Source organism: Saccostrea cucullata, unplaced genomic scaffold, assembly GCF_032062105.1.
Source record: "Saccostrea cucullata isolate Sc308-1 unplaced genomic scaffold, CSIRO_AGI_Scuc_v1 ctg4683, whole genome shotgun sequence".
Classification (NCBI taxonomy): domain Eukaryota; kingdom Metazoa; phylum Mollusca; class Bivalvia; order Ostreida; family Ostreidae; genus Saccostrea; species Saccostrea cuccullata.
Window position 1 is genome coordinate 9,883 of NW_026919839.1, and position 20,420 is coordinate 30,302.

At 35.1% G+C, this 20,420-nt stretch overlaps 1 protein-coding gene across 1 annotated transcript; it reads right to left on the bottom strand.

The window, feature by feature from the left end:
* Positions 1 to 227: 227 nt before the first annotated feature.
* Positions 228 to 14,338, bottom strand: LOC134238965 (uncharacterized). The gene is made up of 8 exons (XM_062721104.1): positions 14,313 to 14,338; positions 9,902 to 10,144; positions 9,006 to 9,139; positions 7,245 to 7,333; positions 6,961 to 7,137; positions 1,730 to 1,870; positions 866 to 964; positions 228 to 767 (listed from the first exon to the last, which is right to left on the bottom strand). The coding sequence occupies exons 1-8, from the start codon at positions 14,336 to 14,338 to the stop codon at positions 228 to 230; spliced, it is 1,449 nt and encodes a 482-aa protein (XP_062577088.1).
* Between the last annotated feature and the right edge of the window lie 6,082 nt (positions 14,339 to 20,420).

A 20,420-nucleotide genomic window follows, 5' to 3' on the forward strand; every position in this document is an offset into this window, starting at 1 on the left:
AGCAAATCATAAATTTATAGAATCTGGTCATCCAAGCAAAGGCGAAGGCCTTGACTTCATATTAGAGTCAAAAAACAGACAAGCAAAAAGTTGGTTACCCAGCGGCGCTCCCAAAGAGAAGCACTGGCAGCAGACTTGTAGAAATTTGGACAATTTAGAAGAAGTTAGTATTTATTATTTGTTACACTAACACAAAATAATAAATACATGTATTTAAATATTTACTTTTAATTTCTATGCACTGGACACTTGAATTTTGCTTTCTTTATCTGAATATTAGAATTAAAAAAAAATCCCACACAATGGTCATGGACCCAGTAACCACAACGTGCTTTGTCACATCCAACCCAATGGCCACGCGCTTCTTTTCTGAGACAAATATTACATGTGTCTGGAATCTTTGTCTTGATATCCTCTGTCTGCGTTGACTTATTTTTTAACGAATCGATCCTCCTTCTCTTAAGTGGAATAGCTGGAGTTGGGGTGGGTTTTTTGGAAGGAGGGGGTGTGTGGACCTCGGCTCGAACAGTTATTTCAGTGGAAAGAGTAGGTTGGGGAGATGGAAAGGTAGCGGGTGGTGAAGAAATAGAAGAGCGCGGAGGAGAGGATATGTCAAATGTGCGAACGACAGTAGAAGTGGGTGATGGAGTAGTAAGGGGGGTTGTGAAAAGACAAGGAGATATAGTTTTAGAGTGAATAGAAGAAGGAGTTGAGGAAGGTTGAGGAGTAGGTTTTCCTTTCGAGCGGTCCATGAGGCTTCTCAGTTCCTGAACAAAAATAAACATATTAAAAAAGATGTAAATATATGAATACAAATATGCATTTAAATTTTTTCTATTGCCAGGTTATACAATTTTTATCCTACCTCTTCAAAGAGAGATGTGGTAAAGGTGTTGACCTTTCCTGAAGGGGTTTTAATTACTAAAAGAATTTCACAGTGTGTAGTGCTGTGAAGCTCTTTTGCCTACAATAAATTTAAGGTTGAAGATATACAAAAATAATTTCAACATTTAATTAATTTATACATAAAATAATATGAACTTTAAAAAAATAATCTACGTTTTATTAGTGTAAAATAGCTAGATTAATTGTCTTGCAGATCAGCAAGAACATTAAACACCAACTGGGAGTTAGGGATACCAGTGAAGATTCCATATACCATACAGATCTTCTGAATGAAATATATCAGTGGAGAGCAGAACTTCGTGAATCTGACTATCTTCTTTCTCCCCTTGAACCCAGGGAGCATACTTCTCTTTCCAACAAACCTCTCGACTATGACCTTGTCAATTTCTCCCAAAAATGCAAAACTAATCGTGTCACTTTCTTTCAGGAAACAACTAAGCAAAATTCTCTTAAACCATCCGTTTCTTTAGTGCCTATATTTTTCACTTCTCTTGACCGTACAAATTTTAACTCTATTGAGAACAAAACAAAAACAGATATTTCAGGAAAGATTGTGGACCAGTTAGATGAACTAATGGACCTAGATGATGATGCAGGTACATTAAAAATAAAATATTTATATCAATCATGCAAACACATATATTCAAAAATTTCTATATTTCTTGAAATGATGTATCTACAGGAGAACAAAAGACGTTGCAATGGAAAAGAGATATTAAAACTGGCACAAAAAAGCTCTACATTCAGTTTTATAAGGAACTGTTAGAACTGGTAGACAGTTTGAAAGATGCCAGAGACGTTCAAGGTAAAAAATGAATATTACCTTTTTTAGCAGAGTATTCTTTCTTTTAAAAACTGAATTGTTGCGCTTCTGGTCATCATCTATGTAATTTGTACTTGCTTTCCCACTTCTACAGCGTCCCCTCTTTCCCTGTCCTTTTTTATTTTTTCCTGGATTTACTTCCTGATTAAAGTCATATAATTTAATAAATGATATTTGTTATATCATTTTTTCGTACTCAATTATAAAATATATATTTTAAAATTATTATTTATCAACATTTCCTGTATTTATAAAGTTTTTTTCTTCTTTTCCTTTAAAGAAAACATATTTGAACAACTCTTTCCATATGTCATGCAATTTATTTCAATTCAAATATAACGATATTTTTAACGCCATTGTGTCTCCGTAGATTTTGACCTGGAAGATGAAGAGATGCCTGATTCCGCCTCCTGCTTTTAGTTTTAGCTTTTAATTTCCGGTTGGATACAAAAAGGAGCCATTGTGGAATCAAAGCAGAAAGTTGTGAGTGCTGTCAAACTTTTTTATTAACAATATGGACATTTGTTTACACTTAACTGTCATTTATGACCGAACATGCACAGCTTTGACTTATGATTTTCTGTTGAAAAACATGTCTTGCTATCAAACTTTTAGTTTAATATTTTCTTTCATTATATACATGATAAAAAATTTCACTTACCATATCGGGACTGCGTTCCAACTTTAATTATACCACTGATGATGACTTGTTCAATTGGAATGATACTTTTTTTACGTTCGGCGCGGCTGAAGACGTTCTTTCAGGTTGTCTTTTCAATACCTGAGTACTTTTCATGCACGAGTGAACACACTGACAACAACTCATAATTCGATTTTTTAATTTCATTTTTAAAGAATTTTTTTTGTATTTTCATCACACAAAATACCTTGATTAAGGTATTTTAAATACCTTGATAAAGCTATATAGCTTTAACAAGCTATATACCTTTATCAAGGTATTGTGCTGGACCTGTTTATTGTACTAAATGTAAATGTATTAACTTTGATGTTGTTTTTCTGTTAATTCTTGGATCCACGCCTCAGCAGATCATTTGTGATTCAACGCGCTGACCTAGTTAGAATATTCCATCTGGTGCAGACCATAGATCATTTACGCAGTAGCATACATGTAAACATGTAGATGATTAAATAAGTACATATATTTTGAACACCATGTAAACAACCAGCAGGCGATATTGTGTGTCTTGACCTTTGTGATTCCTGTGCAGCCTTTTTTCTTTTTCAATGTTCGGATCGCTCATTGTTTACCGCTCTATATTTAGAAAATCGCATCATCATCAACGTGACCACTCGGTGCTCCTCGGATAGTTCTTGCCCGCACGAACGTAATCATCCGAGGCTTACCGATTTTTAATGGCTGCTTACACTGGGACCTCACATCCGGAAATCAAACTTAATGTGTCATCTCTCTTGAGAGATGACAATAAATTAGGTTTTATCAGTTTCTGGTAATAATTCCGATTTTCTTGTCGGTGTTCTGCTTAAATATTTGAACAATTCCAACCTCAATCGACAGAGACTCTGCCACTAGTACTAGTATCAAATAGTTGTAATGTATAGATTTTTAGATAAGCAGAGGAGATAATTGCTTGAGTATTACTCACACACAGTTCATATGTAGTAGAGCTATTTTTTCAGCATGTGAAGAAAATGAGTTGTATATCTTTGTAGGAAATTAGACATAACAGAGTCATCTTTCTTTCACAAACATGTAACTAAGAGTTGGCGAATTTAAAACGGGGCAAATTTTTTTACTAGTGTGAATGGGCAAAAATAACCCTGTATAAAGTACATCTGCTGATTGCTGGTTTTCCATTCATACTGTTAAACATTTATATTTTTTGTTGGCCCTTTTTTATGACCTGCATAATTCGCGTCAATTCTTAGAAAACGGCATGATTTACATAACACTTCTTCTATCTCACCTGCAGCTGGGACTCAAGACTTTAATTTGGTGAAATGCCTTGTCAGACAGTCAATAATTGTAGACACCTTGACTCCACTGGAAATGTTGTTTCCCCTTTAGCACACTACAATTATGTACCTTAACATCCTTGAGGTGATATTTGGTTGAGTAGGGGTCATCCCACTAAACCACACGACTTCAAATGACATCGGAAATTTTGTAAAGCTTAAAGCTCGCATCACGTAGGAGGAACCGAATATGGCGACTCTCTTTGTGGCTATAAAATATAATTATAAATTTCACAGTTATAACAAACTTGAGGCCAATTATGTAATTAAATAATTATGATCTTTTTTGTCACCTTCTAATTAAAATTAATGAATTAATGACAACAAGAGGAGAATGACATTCAAAGTTTTAATCAACGACAGTCAAACTAAGTATTATTAAAAATATTTCATATATGCTCATGTTAATTATTTTTTTAAAACAAATTGACAAATGTTCAATGTATTTCTATTATACATTTAAAAAATATTATTTACCAGTAGTCTAAAAGAAGAAAAAATTCTTACCTCAACGACAAAATTCATCCCATGCTTACAGTTTAGGTATCAATGGATTATAACAATCCAAGAATACATACGGATTGAGATTTGAACAGCAGGTGCATCAAAATACTGTTAAACTTTATTATCTCAACATTAATATCTCACGTAACATAGATATGTTTCAGTAATATTTTGCATATCTAACAATGCCTGTGGACATGATGTATCATTATTAAGACTCAATCTACATGAAGAAATAAAATTTTAATAAACGTATCATCTCATCCAAAGACCCCAGAATCCTTCAAAGAGGACTTTAGGTTAGATTTAGAAAATGCTGAAGGAATCATACATTTTAGTAGCTACCAGTGCAGCTGGTATGGGTGAAGATTTTAAGGGTGTTTATAATGTTATTGATGGTCCTCCAGAAAAATGTAAAATTTCTAAAGATGACCTTATATGGTAAAACTGTGTTATACAGACCCCTCCCCGTGTAGTCGAAAGAACTCGCGAGTCACAAATTGAGCAAAATTAATTCGAGAATGCGGGAACACCCCAGACAACAATAGATAAAGAAAACCCCAATTGCGGCACGATGTTGTTCTAGAGAATTACCCATTATCAAAAATTTTATCTATGCAATATCTAAAGTTTGATTTGCTTTTGGGCCGCCCTGAGATGGGGTTTAGTGAAATTGTAATTATTTGGCAATATATAAGATATGTCAATTCAAGATAAATGGAAAGTAAAAAAACACAAAACAATAAACATAAAATTTGAAAAAAGAAGTACGTTAACTCGCACAATTCCCACGTAAAAACTGGGAGATGCATTATAAAAATAGTATGGAAAGCGGATATTAGAGTACCGCTATATATAACTGGGTTGTAGTATTTACATGTACATACATGTGTTGGGATGCAAATAATTCGAGACAGAACGATATAGCATCCAATTATATACAAATGCAGATCACATTGAAGATAGTGTGACAAACATAATAGAATAAGAATAAGTTTGAACATACTGTACAAATATTTGGGACATCCGTTATGTTGATCTATCAATCACATGTTTTTAAATGAAAACGAAAGTAGAACGTGTTAACAAAGCCCCTCCTCTTATGAAATGCTTAATGCATGTTGCCCTTGGTGAAAATTGCTGGGGCTGAATTCTGCAGATGACGGAGTCGCACAAAATGAGAGTTTCACAACCCGATGTTTCTCTCGTAGTCGGATTTTTGTCGGTGTTTCCTGTAGACTCATGCATGATGGTACGATTTTTCTTGCCCCTGTGCACTGTGGTTCTTTTCTGGATTCTTCTTCATTTTCAGACACTAAACATGTCGTCTTATGTATCCGGCTTCACAAATACTGTATGTGCCCGACTTCACAAGTTTTTGTTGTGTATGGACTGTAATGATCAGCGTGTGTTTTTAGCTCACCTGAGCCGAAGGCTCAAGTGTGCTTTTCTGATCACATTTTGTCCGTCTGTCCGTCCGTCTGTCTGTCCGTCTGTAAACTTTTCACATTTTCGAATTCTTTTCAAGAACCACTTGGCCAATTTTGACCAATCTTGCTAGAAAGCATCCTTGGGTGAAGGGGAATTTAAATTGTTAAAATGAGGGGACATATCCCCTCGGAAGGGGAGATAAACAAGGAGAGACAAAAACAGGGTGGGGTCATTAAAAAATCCCCTCAAGAACCACTGGGCCAGTAAAGCTGAAACTTATGTGGAAGCATCTTGGTATAGTGTAAATTCTTAATTGTTCGAATATAGACCCCCAGGGGAAGGGCAGGGCCACAATGGGGAATCAAAATTTTATATAGAAATATATAGGAAAAATCTTTGAAAAATCTCCTCAAGGACCACCGGGCAAAAAAAGCTGAAACTTATGTGGAAGCATCCTGATATAGTGTGGATTCTAAAATTGTTCAAATAATGACCCCCGGGGGAAGGACCGGGCCACAATTGGGTATCAAAGTTTAACATAGAAATATATAGAAAAAATCTTTGAAAATTTTTTTTCTCAAGAACCACTGGGCCAAAAAAAGCTGAAACTTATGTGGAAGCATCCTGGTATAGTGTAGATTCTAAATTGTTCACATCATGACCCCCGGGGGAAGGGCGGGGCCATTATAGGGAATTATAGTTTTACATAGAATATATAGGAAAAAACTTTGAAAATCTTCTTCTCAGGAACCACTGGGCAAAAAAAGCTGAAACATATTTGCCCATGGAAGGATCTTTGGGTAGTATAGATTTCAAAATGTCTAAATTAATGATCAGTGGGGTAGGGTTGGGATGCATTATTTATAACAAGGGGGAATTCCGGTGAAAAACAGAATGGTCAAAGCTTCTCAGGTGAGCGATGTGGCCCATGGGCCTCTTGTTTAATATGTTGCCTTATGTGTCCGGCTTCACAAATACTGTTTGTGCCCCACTTCACAAGTTTTTCTTGTTTATGGAATTTAATGATCAATGTGTTTTTGTAAAGATGTAGAGTTGTTTGTCTGGCTTCTGCTTTATACAGCAAAAAATAAGTGCTCCAAAAACATTTTCTGCAAAACCAATTCAAAAACTAGCATGATTTATTATATTTTAAAATGCTTCTGTAATTGGTTATGTGTTTTGTAGGGTTTCCAGTTTCAACATTTATATAAAGGATTTACAAATTGTGGACAGGTACTCATTACGGTCCCTCTCTTGATTTGGTGATTGCAGTTTGTCGTAATGACTGCCTATGATGGCACCTTAAAGATATCACCCCTCTTCCTTGAGAAGGTATCATCAGAGGATACCACTATTATGCGTCCCTTTCTCATGTTCATCAGTGGGGTAAAGGTTCGTGCAAATGAAGTTGCAGTATGTGTTGTAAACTTTCTCTCCTCCCCCTCCTCCAACACTAAGAAGAACTCAAACTGGGATTTCTGAAAAAAAGAGAAAAGGTATGGCAAGCATTTAATCATCATAATAAACCTCAAATTTATATTGAAAAAGAAATTAAAGTACATATAACTAAGGTAATATAATGAACCAAATTACCCCAGGTTTTCTCCAAGATGGTCTTCCCATCCTCCGTGGTCATTGATTCAAGGAACTTTTTAATTCGATTCAATCCAGATACTGTTAAAAAAAATAGCTTAACAAAAAAAAACTTTCATGATTTTTCAAATCTCTCAAGACAATCAGTGTATTAAGTTAAATGTGTAATAAATAGATCCTCATTGTCATTTCTTGTTGATAACAACAGTTGGTTTAGATTATACAAATTTTCAAAATGTTTAAAATAAGTAACATAAGTAAAAAGTACATGTTTGTTCTGTAGGGGTAGACAATAAAAGTGTCGTTTCTACAAGTTCTGCTGGGGCCTTTGACGCACAGCGACTTAAAACTTTCATATCATATAATCAACCGCCTCCTGGCGGCCGGTAATTAATAATATTGATAGCAGAATAGACCAATACACTTGAATATTCAACTTGAGTAACACAAGATTAAACTATACATATAGATCAGTATGTATGTATATTGTACATTGGAAATTTAAACTTACTGTGCAGTCCTATTTGTGGATAAACTCAGTCTGGTGCTTTCGTGAACAGGCTGATCTTGAGAACAGTCCTGGCAAATCCAACGGTCAAGTCCTCTCCCTCTCATCGTCTCCCAGTACACTTCTTGTGACACACCTGTACGGATTTCATAATTAGTACAATTCATTTTTAAATTAAGACATCATAAAAAAGACTTGATTACAATCATTATATTTGATTTGATAAATATAATTATATGTGAATTGATACATGAGCAGCAGGGGGTATACTGTACACTCAATACACTCATGGAAATGAGGTCAAGGTCATGACCTTCACCTTGGAAATGAGGTCAAGGTCATGACCTAATTCCAAGAAGGTCATGACCTTGACCTAATTTCACGCTAGTCAAGGTTGTGACCCAAGAAGGCCACGACCTTGACCTAATTTCACTGACTAGGTCGTGACCTTCACCTTAGCAACTTGCGTGAAGATCGTTATCATTACCTTATTTTTTAGGTCTGGCCTTGACCAATCAACTTAAAGAAGGATGAAAAAACAAGGGTAAGTTTACAAGTGACAAATATGACCATGACCATTGAAGGTCAAGTCATGTAGGACAGCCGGTCAAATTTAAGGCCTGTATCAATTCTGAAGCACAATTAACAGTATATGTTAGGGTTTTTTTTAGGTCAAAGCAAAGCTTTCTTCAACTGGGGATAGACCTACTAACCTACATTAAAAGTCACTTGTAGTATAAAAGAGTAATTTTGCAAAGCATTTCTCAAAGAGAATGCTAATAACCACAAGAACAAAAAAACGGTAAGTATCACTTTGACAGTGTATATATTGTACTTTGAACACTGATCAGAGACTTTTTTATATTATTAATAACGATCTTTTTAATGAACCTTTTTTCTTTTTTTTGCCTTGCAACAAGATTTAAAAAAAAAAAGAGAGAACATTAATTCATACATACTGAGTTTATTTCTTCATACAATTACATGAATCCAGAATTCTCTTTCTCAAATGAGAGATACAAACAACACCGTGTGATTTTTAAAATAACTATATCACCTATTTATCTTTTTTTTTCTTTACAATAAGATTAGAGAGAGAGAGAGAGAGAGAGAGAGAGAGAGAGAACATTTATTCATACATACTAAGTCATTTTTTTCATACAATTACATGAATCCAGAATTCTCTCTCTCAATTGAGAGATACAAACTGCACCCTACGATTTTTAAAATAACTCTCTATATAACCTATAATAGTGTTAATTTCATCAAGATTGTTTCTCATTTTCTTTTCAAAGTCTTTTAATGTTTCTAACTCTTTATGGAGAGGATGGGGTGGCACTGGTGTCTTTTCTACCATGCGTCTTTTCAGATGACGTCGTCTGAAATATAAGATCGTAATTAATTTACATTTAAAATAAAACGCAAAGTCTACTTGCATTTTCATATTAAATAATTCAGTAAATGATTTACTTCTTTTGAAGTATGAAGATTCAATATTAAATGAGTCAGACGAATAACCATAATATGTGTACTTTTCAAATTTATAAACATAATTACTTATCATATACCTTTATAACTGTCATTATGGAGTCTTCAACGTCAATAAACCCATTGCTACATGTAGCTGTCGAACTATCGTAATTTTATTGTGGACTTCTATAGGTAGCAGTCTGATTTTCCCTGATCACGTACCCCTCTGGAGTAGTTGATTTTAATACTGCAGTACGGGTATCACCGGTCTCGACACAGTTTTTAGTCATGGAATATCTTTATTAAAAAAGAGAGGAAGCGTTTGAAAAAAAAATGAATTTAATTTTAAAAAATTTTTATGCTGATTACACATACAGTAACAAGTGATAAGAATACCTTTTAAATACAGGTGTTTGTTCTGAATTTTGATGAATGTATTTGAAACTTGAAGAATTTATAAAGTTTTGAGAAATGCATAACATAAATGTTGAATATACTATGGATGTTACAACTATACTTTTTCTTTTGTACCAAAAATTAGGAAAAATCTGTAATGCCAATACAATGTAATTAAAAGCAAAACTAATAAATAATTTTCAAGTCAGTACAATTTAGCGTTTATTGATGCTGATAGCATTAAAACGTAAGATTTTATTATACTCAGTACTTACTCGACATCCAAATCAGGAAGATCGAGTTCTCTCTGTAGTTTTTTCCATTCTTCCTCGAACCCTACGAAATTTTCAAAACTATTTTCCTTTTGATCCGAGAAAACGTTTTCTTGTTTTTGATGAATCGGTGGTGGTTGTTGCTTCGGTTTACACATTTGCATTCTTGGTAGTAGTGGTGGTTTCTGCAGCAGTTCTTTCAGAGTGGGTCCCTTGCATTTACGTTCATTATTTTCCAAACTGTCCCTTGATTTAAAAAAATGTATATATAAAAAAAAATAATGTCTACTCTTTGTTTTAATAATAATTGTATTCATATAAGATGCATGCTATTCAGTTTTCTAAATGCCTAAATAATGAAAAAAAGAATTTTAAGAAATACAATTAAAAAAAATAATACAAAACAAGATGTGTTTGTAAAACACTGATGCCCCCGTATGGCAACATAGCAAAGATTAAGCTTTAATTAAATGCAAATTTAATTAATAGGTACCAAAAGTAGGGTATTCTAACTGGAAAACAATTAAACAATTGTGAAATTTGAAAGTAAGCTAATGTTAAACGTTTTTAATAAGTACAAAAATCTCCAAGGTCAAGGTCAAAAGGTCAATGTAATTAGTATCAAATGAAAGATCTTGCCACATAAAATACTTATGTAGAGCATTAAAAAGCCCTTGCCCTAACCGTTCAGAAGTTATGGTTAACGTTTAATTTCTTAAAAAGTAGGTCAAACTCCAAGGTCAAGGTCAAAGGGTCAATGTTATTGTTATCAAATGAAAAGTCTTGTCATAAGGATCAAATATGTAAAGTATGAAAGGAACTAGCCCTAAGTCTTTAAAAGTTATGGTCAAGTTTGTTTTTAGGTCACCTGAGTAAACTCAGGTGACCTATTGCTATCCGTTTTCGTCCGTCGTCGTCCGTCGTTCGTCGTCCGTCGTGTGTTAACATTTGAACATTTTCAGCTTCTTCTCTGCAACCACTGAACCAATTTCAACCAAATTTGGCACAAAGCATCTATGGGAGAATGGGAACAAAAATTGTGAATTTCATGATCCCTGCCCCCCTGGGGCCTGAGGGGTGGGGCCAAAACCACTAAAATTAATGCAATCTTTAAAAATCTTCTTCTTTACTCATGGACATCAAGCAGTCAAACTGTTTGCATGATTGTAATCAGCATTGAGTCCTCTACCAAAATTGTGAAATTCATGGCCCTGGGGTCAGGGGTTCTAGTGCTAGGGCGGGGCTAAATAAGTATATAGTGAAAATGCATTATTTCTTTGAAAATCTTCTTCTCTACTCCTGGGTATTAAATAAATGATTTAAGTACATAGTTATGATGAGCAAGAGTGCCTCTACCAAAATTGTGAATTTTATGGCCCCAGGGTCAGGGGTTCTGGTGTGAGGGTGGGGCTCTATTGATTATATATAGTGAAAATACATGAATTCTTTGAAAATCTTCTACTCTGCTCCTAGGTATTGAATAAACTAACTAAGTGCATAGTTATGATGAGCAAGAGTGCCTCTACCAAAATTGTGAATTTTATGGCCCCAGGGTCAAGGGTTCTGGTGTTGGGGGGGGGGTCTATTGATTATATAGTGAAAATACATGAATTCTTTGAAAATCTTCTACTCTGCTCCTAGGTATTGAATAAACTAACTAAGTACATAGTTATGATGAGCAAGAGTGCCTCAACCAAAATTGTGAATTTTATGGCCCCAAGGTCAAGGGTTCTGGTGTTGGGGGGGGTCTATTGATTATATAGTGAAAATACATGAATTATTTGAAAATCTTCTTCTCTGCTCCTGGGTATTAAATAAACTAACAAAGTACATAGATATGATGAGCAAGAGTGCCTCAACCAAAATTGTGAATTTTATGGCCCCAGGGTCAAGGGTTCTGTTGTTGGGGAGGGGGGGGGATGGGGCTATATTGATTATATAGTGAAAATACATGAATTCTTTGAAAATCTTCTACTCTCCTCCTAGGTATTTAGTAAACTAACTAAGTGCATAGTTATGATGAACAAGAGTGCCTCAACCAAAATTGTGAATTTTATGGCCCCAGGGTCCAGGGTTCTGGTGTTAGGGTGAGGCTCTATAGATTATATAGTAAAAATACATGAATCTTTGAAAATCTTCTTCTCTGCTCGTAGGTATTAAATAAACTAACAAAGTGCATAGTTATGATGAACAAGAGTGCCTCAAACAAAATTGTGAATTTTATGGTCCCAGGGTCAAGGGTTCTGGTGTTGGGGAGGGGGGGCTCTATTGATTATATAGTGAAAATACATGAATTCTTTGAAAATCTTCTACTCTGCTCCTAGGTATTTAGTAAACTAACTAAGTGCATAGTTATGATGAACAAGAGTGCCTCAACCAAAATTGTGAATTTTATGGCCACAGGGTCAAGGGTTCTGGTTTTGGGGAGGGGGGGGGCTCTGTTGATTATATAGTGAAAATACATGAATTCTTTGAAAATCTTCTTCTCTGCTCCTAGGTATTTAGTAAACTAACTAAGTGAATAGTTATGATGAACAAGAGTGCCTCAACCAAAATTGTGAATTTTATGGCCCCAGGGTCCAGGGTTCTGGTGTGGGGGGGGGGCTCTATTGATTATATAGTGAAAATACATGAATTCTTTGAAAATCTTCTTCTCTGCTCCTAGGTTTTTAGTAAACTAATTAAGTGCATAGTTATGATGAGCAAGAGTGCCTTTACCAAAATTGTGAATTTTATGGCCCCAGGATCAAGGGTTCTGGTGTTGGGGAGGGGGGGGGGGGGCTCTTTTGATTATATATTGAAAATACATGAATTCTTTGAAAATCTTCTTCACTGCTCCTAGGAATTAAATAAACTAAGTACATAGTTATGATGAGCAAGAATGCCTCTTTTAAAATTATGAATTTTATGGCCCCAGGGTCAGGGGTTCTGGTGTTAGGGGGGCGGGGCTCTATTGATTTTACAGTGAAAATACATTGAATCTTGAAAATGTTATTCTCTGTCTCTGGTTATGAAGCAGATGAACTACCTTTATAGTTATGATGAGAAAGGGCCCTAATCTTGCAGACTTGTGAATTTCAAGGCCCCAGGGTCAGGGGTGGGGTGGGGGCTCTACTTATATACTGAAAATGAATTTATTGTTTGAAATCTGCTCTTTTGTATTTATAAAACATTTATTTTTTTATATTAAGGGTGCCTTTTTAAAATTTGTGCAATGTGTGGACCTAGGGTCAGGGGTTTATGTCACAGTGTTAGGGGCACTACTGATTAGTTGGAATGCATTTTTGTTCCCCTACCCTGTGTATGGGTATTCAGTAACCGAGCTAAGCAACTGCTAAGTGTATTGTTATGATGATCAATGGTGCCTCTTTCAAAATTGTGAATGTCATATAGCATCTGGCTTAAAACATGAATCAAATTCAATAACTGGAAAGTTGTTGCATAATGCTCAGGTGACCTATAAGGCCTGTGGGCCTCTTGTTTTTTATAGTAGGTCAATCTCAGAGGTCAAGGTCAAAGGGTTAAGGATCTTCATTTCCAATGAAGGGTCTTTTCACAAGGATTACATATATGAAGTATAAAAGCCCTTTTTCACAAGTACGGAAATCTACAAGGTCAAAGGGTCAAGGTTTTTGGTATCCAGTGAAAGGTCTTTTAACAAACATTACATATGTGAAGTATAAAAGTCCTGGTGTCTACTGTTCAAAAGATATGGCCAAAGTAAAATTTTTAAAAAAAATTTTAAAAAGTAGGTCAAACTCCAAGGTCAATGTCAAAGGGTCAAAGTTATTGTTATCAAATGAAAAGTCTTGTCATAAGAATCAAATATGTAAAGTATGAAAGCACTAGCTCTAACTCTTTAAAAGTTATGGTCAAGGTTTGTTTTTAAAGTAGGTCAAGCTCAAAGGTCAAGGTCAAAGGGTCAAAGATCTTAATATCCAATGAAGGGTCTTCTCACAAGGATTACATATATGAAGTATGAAAGCCCTATCCCTTACTGTTCAAAAGTTATGGCCAAGGTTAAAGTTTTTTCACAAGTATGGAAATCTACAAGGTCAAGGCCAAAGGGTCAAGGTTGTTGGTATCCAGTGAAAGGTCTTTTAACAAACATTACATATGTGAAGTATAAATGTCCTGGTGTCTACTGTTCAAAAGATATGGCCAAAGTAAATTTTTTATATTTTCATGTGAAAATGGGTCAAACTCCAAGGTCAAGGGCAAAAGGTCAAATTTGGTGGTACCCAAAGAAAGGTCTTGTCACAAGGAATACACATATGAAATATGAAAGTCATAGCTCCACTAAATCAAAAGTTATGGGCAAGGTTAAAGTTTTTGCGGACAAACAGACAGACAGACACGACAAAAACTATATACCCCCGAAACTTCGTTTACGGGGGCATAAAAATTAACTTACATGAATGTCAACTGTGCCTCAGCCATTCTTATCTCTAAATCAGAAAGAGAATTCTGGATTGATGAATGAAAAATCTTCAACCTTATATATGATAAGATATACAATGCCTTGAATTCATCATTAGCTGACTACAAGTTTTTTTTTTTTCTTGACCTTAGAGGAAGCGTCTTTTAAAATGCTGAGAAAACATTATTTAAAAGAGATCTATATTCTATATTTTACTCCCTTAACCTTTTACCTATATGTGAAAAATGTGTGTCACTGAACAATAGTTATCATGTTTGAATTACAAGATACATAATTCTGTGTATCGATTTTTAGGTCACCTGAGTAAACTCAGGTGACCTATTGCTATCTGTTTTCGTCCGTCGTCGTGCGTCGTGCGGTGTGCGTCGTCCGTTAACATTTGAACATTTTCAGCTTCTTCTCTGCAACCACTGAACCAATTTTAACCAAATTTGGCACAAAGCATCTATGGGTGAAGGGGAACAAAATTTGTGAATTTCATGGTCCCTGCCCCCCTGGGGCCTGGGGGGTGGGGCGAAAACTACTAAAAATTAATGCAATCTTTAAAAATCTTCTTCTTTACTCCTGGACATCAAGCAGATAAACTGTTTGCATGATTGTAATCAGCATTGAGTCCTCTACCAAAATTGTGAAATTTATGGCCCCAGGGTCAGGGGTTCTAGTGCTAGGGTTGGGCTAAATAAGTATATAGTGAAAATGCATTATTTCTTTGAAAATCTTCTTCTCTGCTCCTGGGTATTAAACAAACTAACTAAGTGCATAGTTATGATGTGCAAGAGTGCCTCTACCAAATTTGTGAATTTTATGGCACCAGGGTCAGGGGTTCTGGTGTTAGGGCGGGGCTCTATAGATTATATAGTGAAAATTCATGAATTCTTTGAAAAACTTCTAAAAACCTGCTCCTGGGTATTAAATAAACTAACTAAGTGCATAGTTATGATGAGCAAGAGTGCCTCTACCAAAATTGTGAATTTTATGGCCCCAGGGTCAGGGGTTCTAGTGCTAGGGGGGGGGGGCTAAATAAGTATATAGTGAAAATGCATTATTTCTTTGAAAATCTTCTTCTCTGCTCCTGGGTATTAAATAAACTAACTAAGTGCATAGTTATGATAAGCAAGAGTGCCTCTACAAAAATTGTGAATTTTATGGCCCCAGGGTCAGGGGTTCTAGTGTTAGGGCGGGGCTCTATAGATTATATAGTGAAAATTCATGAATTCTTTGAAAATCTTCTTCTCTGCTCCTGGGTATTAAATAAACTAACTAAGTGCATAGTTATGATGAGCAAGAGTGCCTCTACCAAAATTGTGAAATTTATGGCCCCGGGGTCTGGGGTTCTAGTGCTAGGGGGGGACTAAATAAGTATATAGTGAAAATGCATTAATTCTTTGAAAATCTTCTTCTCTGCTCCTGGGTATAAAATAAACTAACTAAGAGCAGAGTTATGATGAGCAAGAGTGCCTTTACCAAAATTGTGAATTTTATGGCCCCAGGGTCGTGGGTTCTAGTGTTAGGGCGGGCTCTATAGATTATATAGTGAAAATGCATTATTTCTTTGAAAATCTTCTTCTCTGCTCCTGAGTATTAAATAAACTAACTAAGTGCATAGTTATGATGAGCAAAAGTGCTTCTACCAAAATTGTGAAATTTATGGCCCCGGAGTCAGGGGTTCTAGTGCTAGGGTGGGGCTAAATAAGTATATAGTGAAAATGCATTAATTCTTTGAAAATCTTCTTCTCTGCTCCTGGGTATAAAATAAACTAACTAAGTGCATAGTTATGATGAGCAAGAGTGCCTCTACCAAATTGTGAAATTCATGGCCCCGGGGTCAGGGGTTCTAGTGTTAGGGCGGGGCTCTATAGATCATATAGTGAAAATTCATGAATTCTTTGAAAATCTTCTTCTCTGCTCTTGTGTGTTAAATAAACTAACTAAGTGCATAGTTATGATGTGCAAGAGTGCCTTTACCAAAATTGTGAAATTTATGGCCCCGGGGTCAGGGGTTCTAGTTTTAGGGTGGGGCTCTATTGATTATATAATGGAAATACATGAATTATTCGAAAAAATTTCTTTTCTGCTCCTAGGAATTAAATGAACTAAGTACATAGTTATGATGAGCAAGAATACCTCTTCCAAAATTTTGATTTTATGGCCCTGGGGTCAGGGGTTCTAGTGATAGGGTGGGGCTCTATTGATTATATAGTGAAAATACATTAAATCTTTGAAAATTTTCTTCTCTGCTCTTGGGTATTAAGCAGATGAACTACCTATGTAGTTATGATGAGCAAGGACCCTAATCTTCTAGAATTGTGAATTTCAAGGCCTCAGGGTCAGGGGTACCATAGGGGGAATGTACTTATATACTGAAACTGGATGAATTGTTTGAGATCTGCTCCTTGGTATTAATCAAATATTTTTGAAAAGCAAGGGTGCCTTCTCAAAAATTGTGCAATGAGTGGATCTAGGCCTAAGGGTCAGGGGTTCATGTGTGATTGGGGCATTACTGATCATGCTGAATATTACTGATTACTTGAAATGCATTTTTTGTTCCCCCACCCTGCCTATGTGTATTAAGTAAACAAACTAAGCAACTGCTAAGTGTATTGTTATGATGATCAAATTGTGCCTCTTTCAAGATTGTGAATGCCATAGCATCTTGCTTAAAACATTAATCAAATTAAATGGCTGGAAAGTTGTTGCATAATGCTCAGGTGACCTATAAGGCCCATGGGCCTCTTGTTGATTTCGATGAACGGTGTTGCCGTGGTTACTAAAAATAGAATTTACTGTGAAATTCCTTTAAAATGCTACTTCTACAGTTTTGGTATGATTTCAGTATAACTTGGCACACAAGTAGAATACACTAAGATACATAATTCTGTGTATTGGTTTTTGATTTTGATTAACGATGTTGCCATGGTTGCTAAAAATAAAATTTTTCTGTGAAATTCCTTTAAAACACTACTTCTCTTACAATCTTGATCTGATATGAATACAGTAAAACTTCTCTAAACTCAGCTATGTTAAGGAAGGTCAGAGTTCACATTCCTTACACATCGTATTAAAAGTTTAATTGTGACGTCATTGAAATTTAATAAGCCACAAAAATTAAATAACGAAATGATCATGCGTTAATAACAACTTGAATTTATTTATTTAATTTATTATTTATAATAATTTGTAAAATTGCAATACTAAATAGCGATACAGTCGAGAAATAGAGGAAAGCCTTTAGTAAAATATGACGTCATCAGCCTTAACATGACGCAGGACAAGTGATCCAGAGGAGTAAATTCACTGCTTTAATTATTACAAGAATGCTTAAATTAATATGATACCATTGTTTATTTTTAAACCTAATAATTAAAACTAAAAGAAAAATATTTATTAAAAACAATGTGTATAGAATATGAATTTATCCAATAGCATTGAAGCTGCACAGGGATAAGGAATGTAGAGAATATCGCTAAAACGATGAGCGTATTCGTGATTTACATCAAAAGTGCAAGGGCATAGACTATTTTGTTTGAGCTGAAATTTGGAACATTTATTGCTTATATAGTATATATTTTGAAAAGTGCTGGGAGCTGATCTTTGTTTGCATAACATTAATTTTATTTATAACAGGATTAAAGCGAAGTGGAAATTTTAAGCTATTATAAGCATTTACGGCAAAATTTTAAGTTCTTCGCAAACAGCACTGACTAGCTCCCAGCACTTTTTGGGTAGACGATATAAACCTCTTTAAATGTGTATCAATTTTTTTCTTGAAAAACAAGCGTATGCCCTTGCACTATCCCCATTTTCTACATTCAGCTTAACAATTCTATTTTTACACAAGTCACGTGACAAACAGCTGATACCTGCGAAATAACTGGTGATACCTACGGCCAAGTCCTATCTATTATTGATAGCTATATTACATTTTTTACAAGTATTCAGTTGCTTTGTAAAAACGTTTTAAAAGAAATAATGCATATCAAAACGGTGCAAAGGTAACATTTTCCATATAGGTCCTTAACATAGCTGAGAATCGGCCAGCTGCCGGACTGAATAAACGGACGCACTAGAGGGGTGGCCGGTTTCCTGAGAATCTAACATTCGGAAAAAAAATTGCAGAACTTATATGTGACAGATGCTAGGAAAAATATATAATTGGTGTCTGTTATAATTATTTGTCAACATGTTATTAATTATCGACAGAAACGTAATGTATTCTTAAGGTCTAAAAAAATAAATTAATATTAGTGAGAATAAATCCGTCATACATGTTGATTTTTATAGAAAGAAATTGAACAATAAAAGAGAAAAAACATGGAAAGTTACTTTATTAACCATATGCGAAGAAATAAACCAGATCCTTTACCTTAACTGAACTCTATACAGTATACTGCATGTATCTATGTATCGCTTACGTCATTAGAAAAAAAATGTACTTCAGTGAAAAGTAAATAATTAAAATATTTTGAGCAATACTTCGGTTATTTTAATTAAAAATTGTATATTTTAGTTAACATTTTACTTGTATTTTTTTTCTTAGCATTATGTAACTGTAACAAATTTTAAGCCCGCTTATGTGTATTTAAAAAGATGATACAATACGGCTGCGATAATTTGTTGACTCATTCTGTGTTTTAAATTTATTAGTTGATTGATATTTTATTAATTCACGTTTAATTTTTGTTAATCTTATTTATGTACACAACGTAGACCGGCCATTTATGTAGTCTGGCAAGATGACTACCCCTTCAAGACAGTTAAACAATAGAAAACCCTCTGAGGCCATTTCATTTTTTCACACCTCTGACTTCTGGTGGGTAGGCTATTTTTCACACCTCCGGCCGGTCATTATTACCCCTCCGGCCAATGACAGTTAATTTCGTGCAATCAAAAAGTGGCCGGTATGATGAGGGGAAATTTCCCATGTTTCTTAACTTTTGTTCTTGGAAAAGTGGCCGGTGTCCGGTTTTCAGGGGTGGCGGGTTTATGAGAGTTTATTTGTAAAGAAATGTCAAGAATATCGCCGGGACTAATAAATTTGGCCGATGTTCAGGGAGAACCGGTTTCCAGGGGGGGGGGGGGGGGCGGTTTTGAGAAGTTTCACTGTATAACATAGCACACAAGTAGACTACACAAAGATACATAAAATAGTGCATCAATTTAAACACTTCTAAGCATTTAAAAAATTCACTTACCCTGGGTCTGAACTTGTCGAGATTGTTCGGAAAACTTGCATCTGTCCGCTTCCGGTTTCGTATTTCAGTATATCGGAGAAGTAAACACTTTGTTGTCGAAGTAATTTTAAAGAATTTAGTGTGAGCGACCGTGTGTACCACAAATTTTTTTTACAAAGGTAAGTGTCTTTTATCAAGGAACCCGCTACTAAAAAATGTTTGTGGTACACAGAGTCGCTCATATAAAAAAATGTTTGAATCGAGGGAAAATATGTTTTTTCGCGCATTTTCACTAATATTTGGAAGAAAACTGCTACCCCCGGCACAAACTAACAAGCAACTGAAACATTTTTATGCTATTTTTAGTTAGTTTAGGTTCTTATCTAAAAGATTATTTATTTGTTTCCAGTCTCATTTCCAGATAATTTTTTTAAGGAAATGGGAGGCTGTAGACAATAAACTGTCATATCTTGTTCTTTAGAGAGACAGTCAAAGAAACAAACTTAAATATGACCAAATCGAAGCACACAGAGATAAAATTAAAAGTCAAGTAAAATTCAGACGAGACGTACTGAAAAAAGAATCTGAAAATATTGAAAATGTTATTGAGAAATTCAAAGCAGATATTAAAAGTGGACCAGAATATGTTTGCTAATGTTGCTTCAGATTGTTATTTGAAAATCAGGTACTCATTTGCAATAAGGAGAATTACGACAGCGTGTTACTTAAAACGTGTATTTCGGTGAAATATCTGCACAAATGTAACACAGACTGTGCTTCAGGGTGTCCATTTGCTGGAACAAGTAGGACAAACTCAGGTGACCTATTGCTATCTGTTTTCGTCCGTCGTCGTGCGTCGTGCGGTGTGCGTCGTCCGTTAACATTTGAACATTTTCAGCTTCTTCTCTGC

Excerpts from the sequence above, each read along its gene's own strand:
- LOC134238965 (XM_062721104.1), bottom strand. The coding sequence starts at position 14,338 with ATGGCTGAGGCACAGTTGACATTCAT. Across the intron at positions 9,140-9,901 it reads CTTCCTGATTTGGATGTCGA|ACGACGTCATCTGAAAAGAC; the intron begins GTAAGTACTGAG and ends CTTATATTTCAG. Across the intron at positions 7,138-7,244 it reads AGAAAACCTGGGGTAATTTG|AAATCCCAGTTTGAGTTCTT; the intron begins GTTCATTATATT and ends TCTTTTTTTCAG.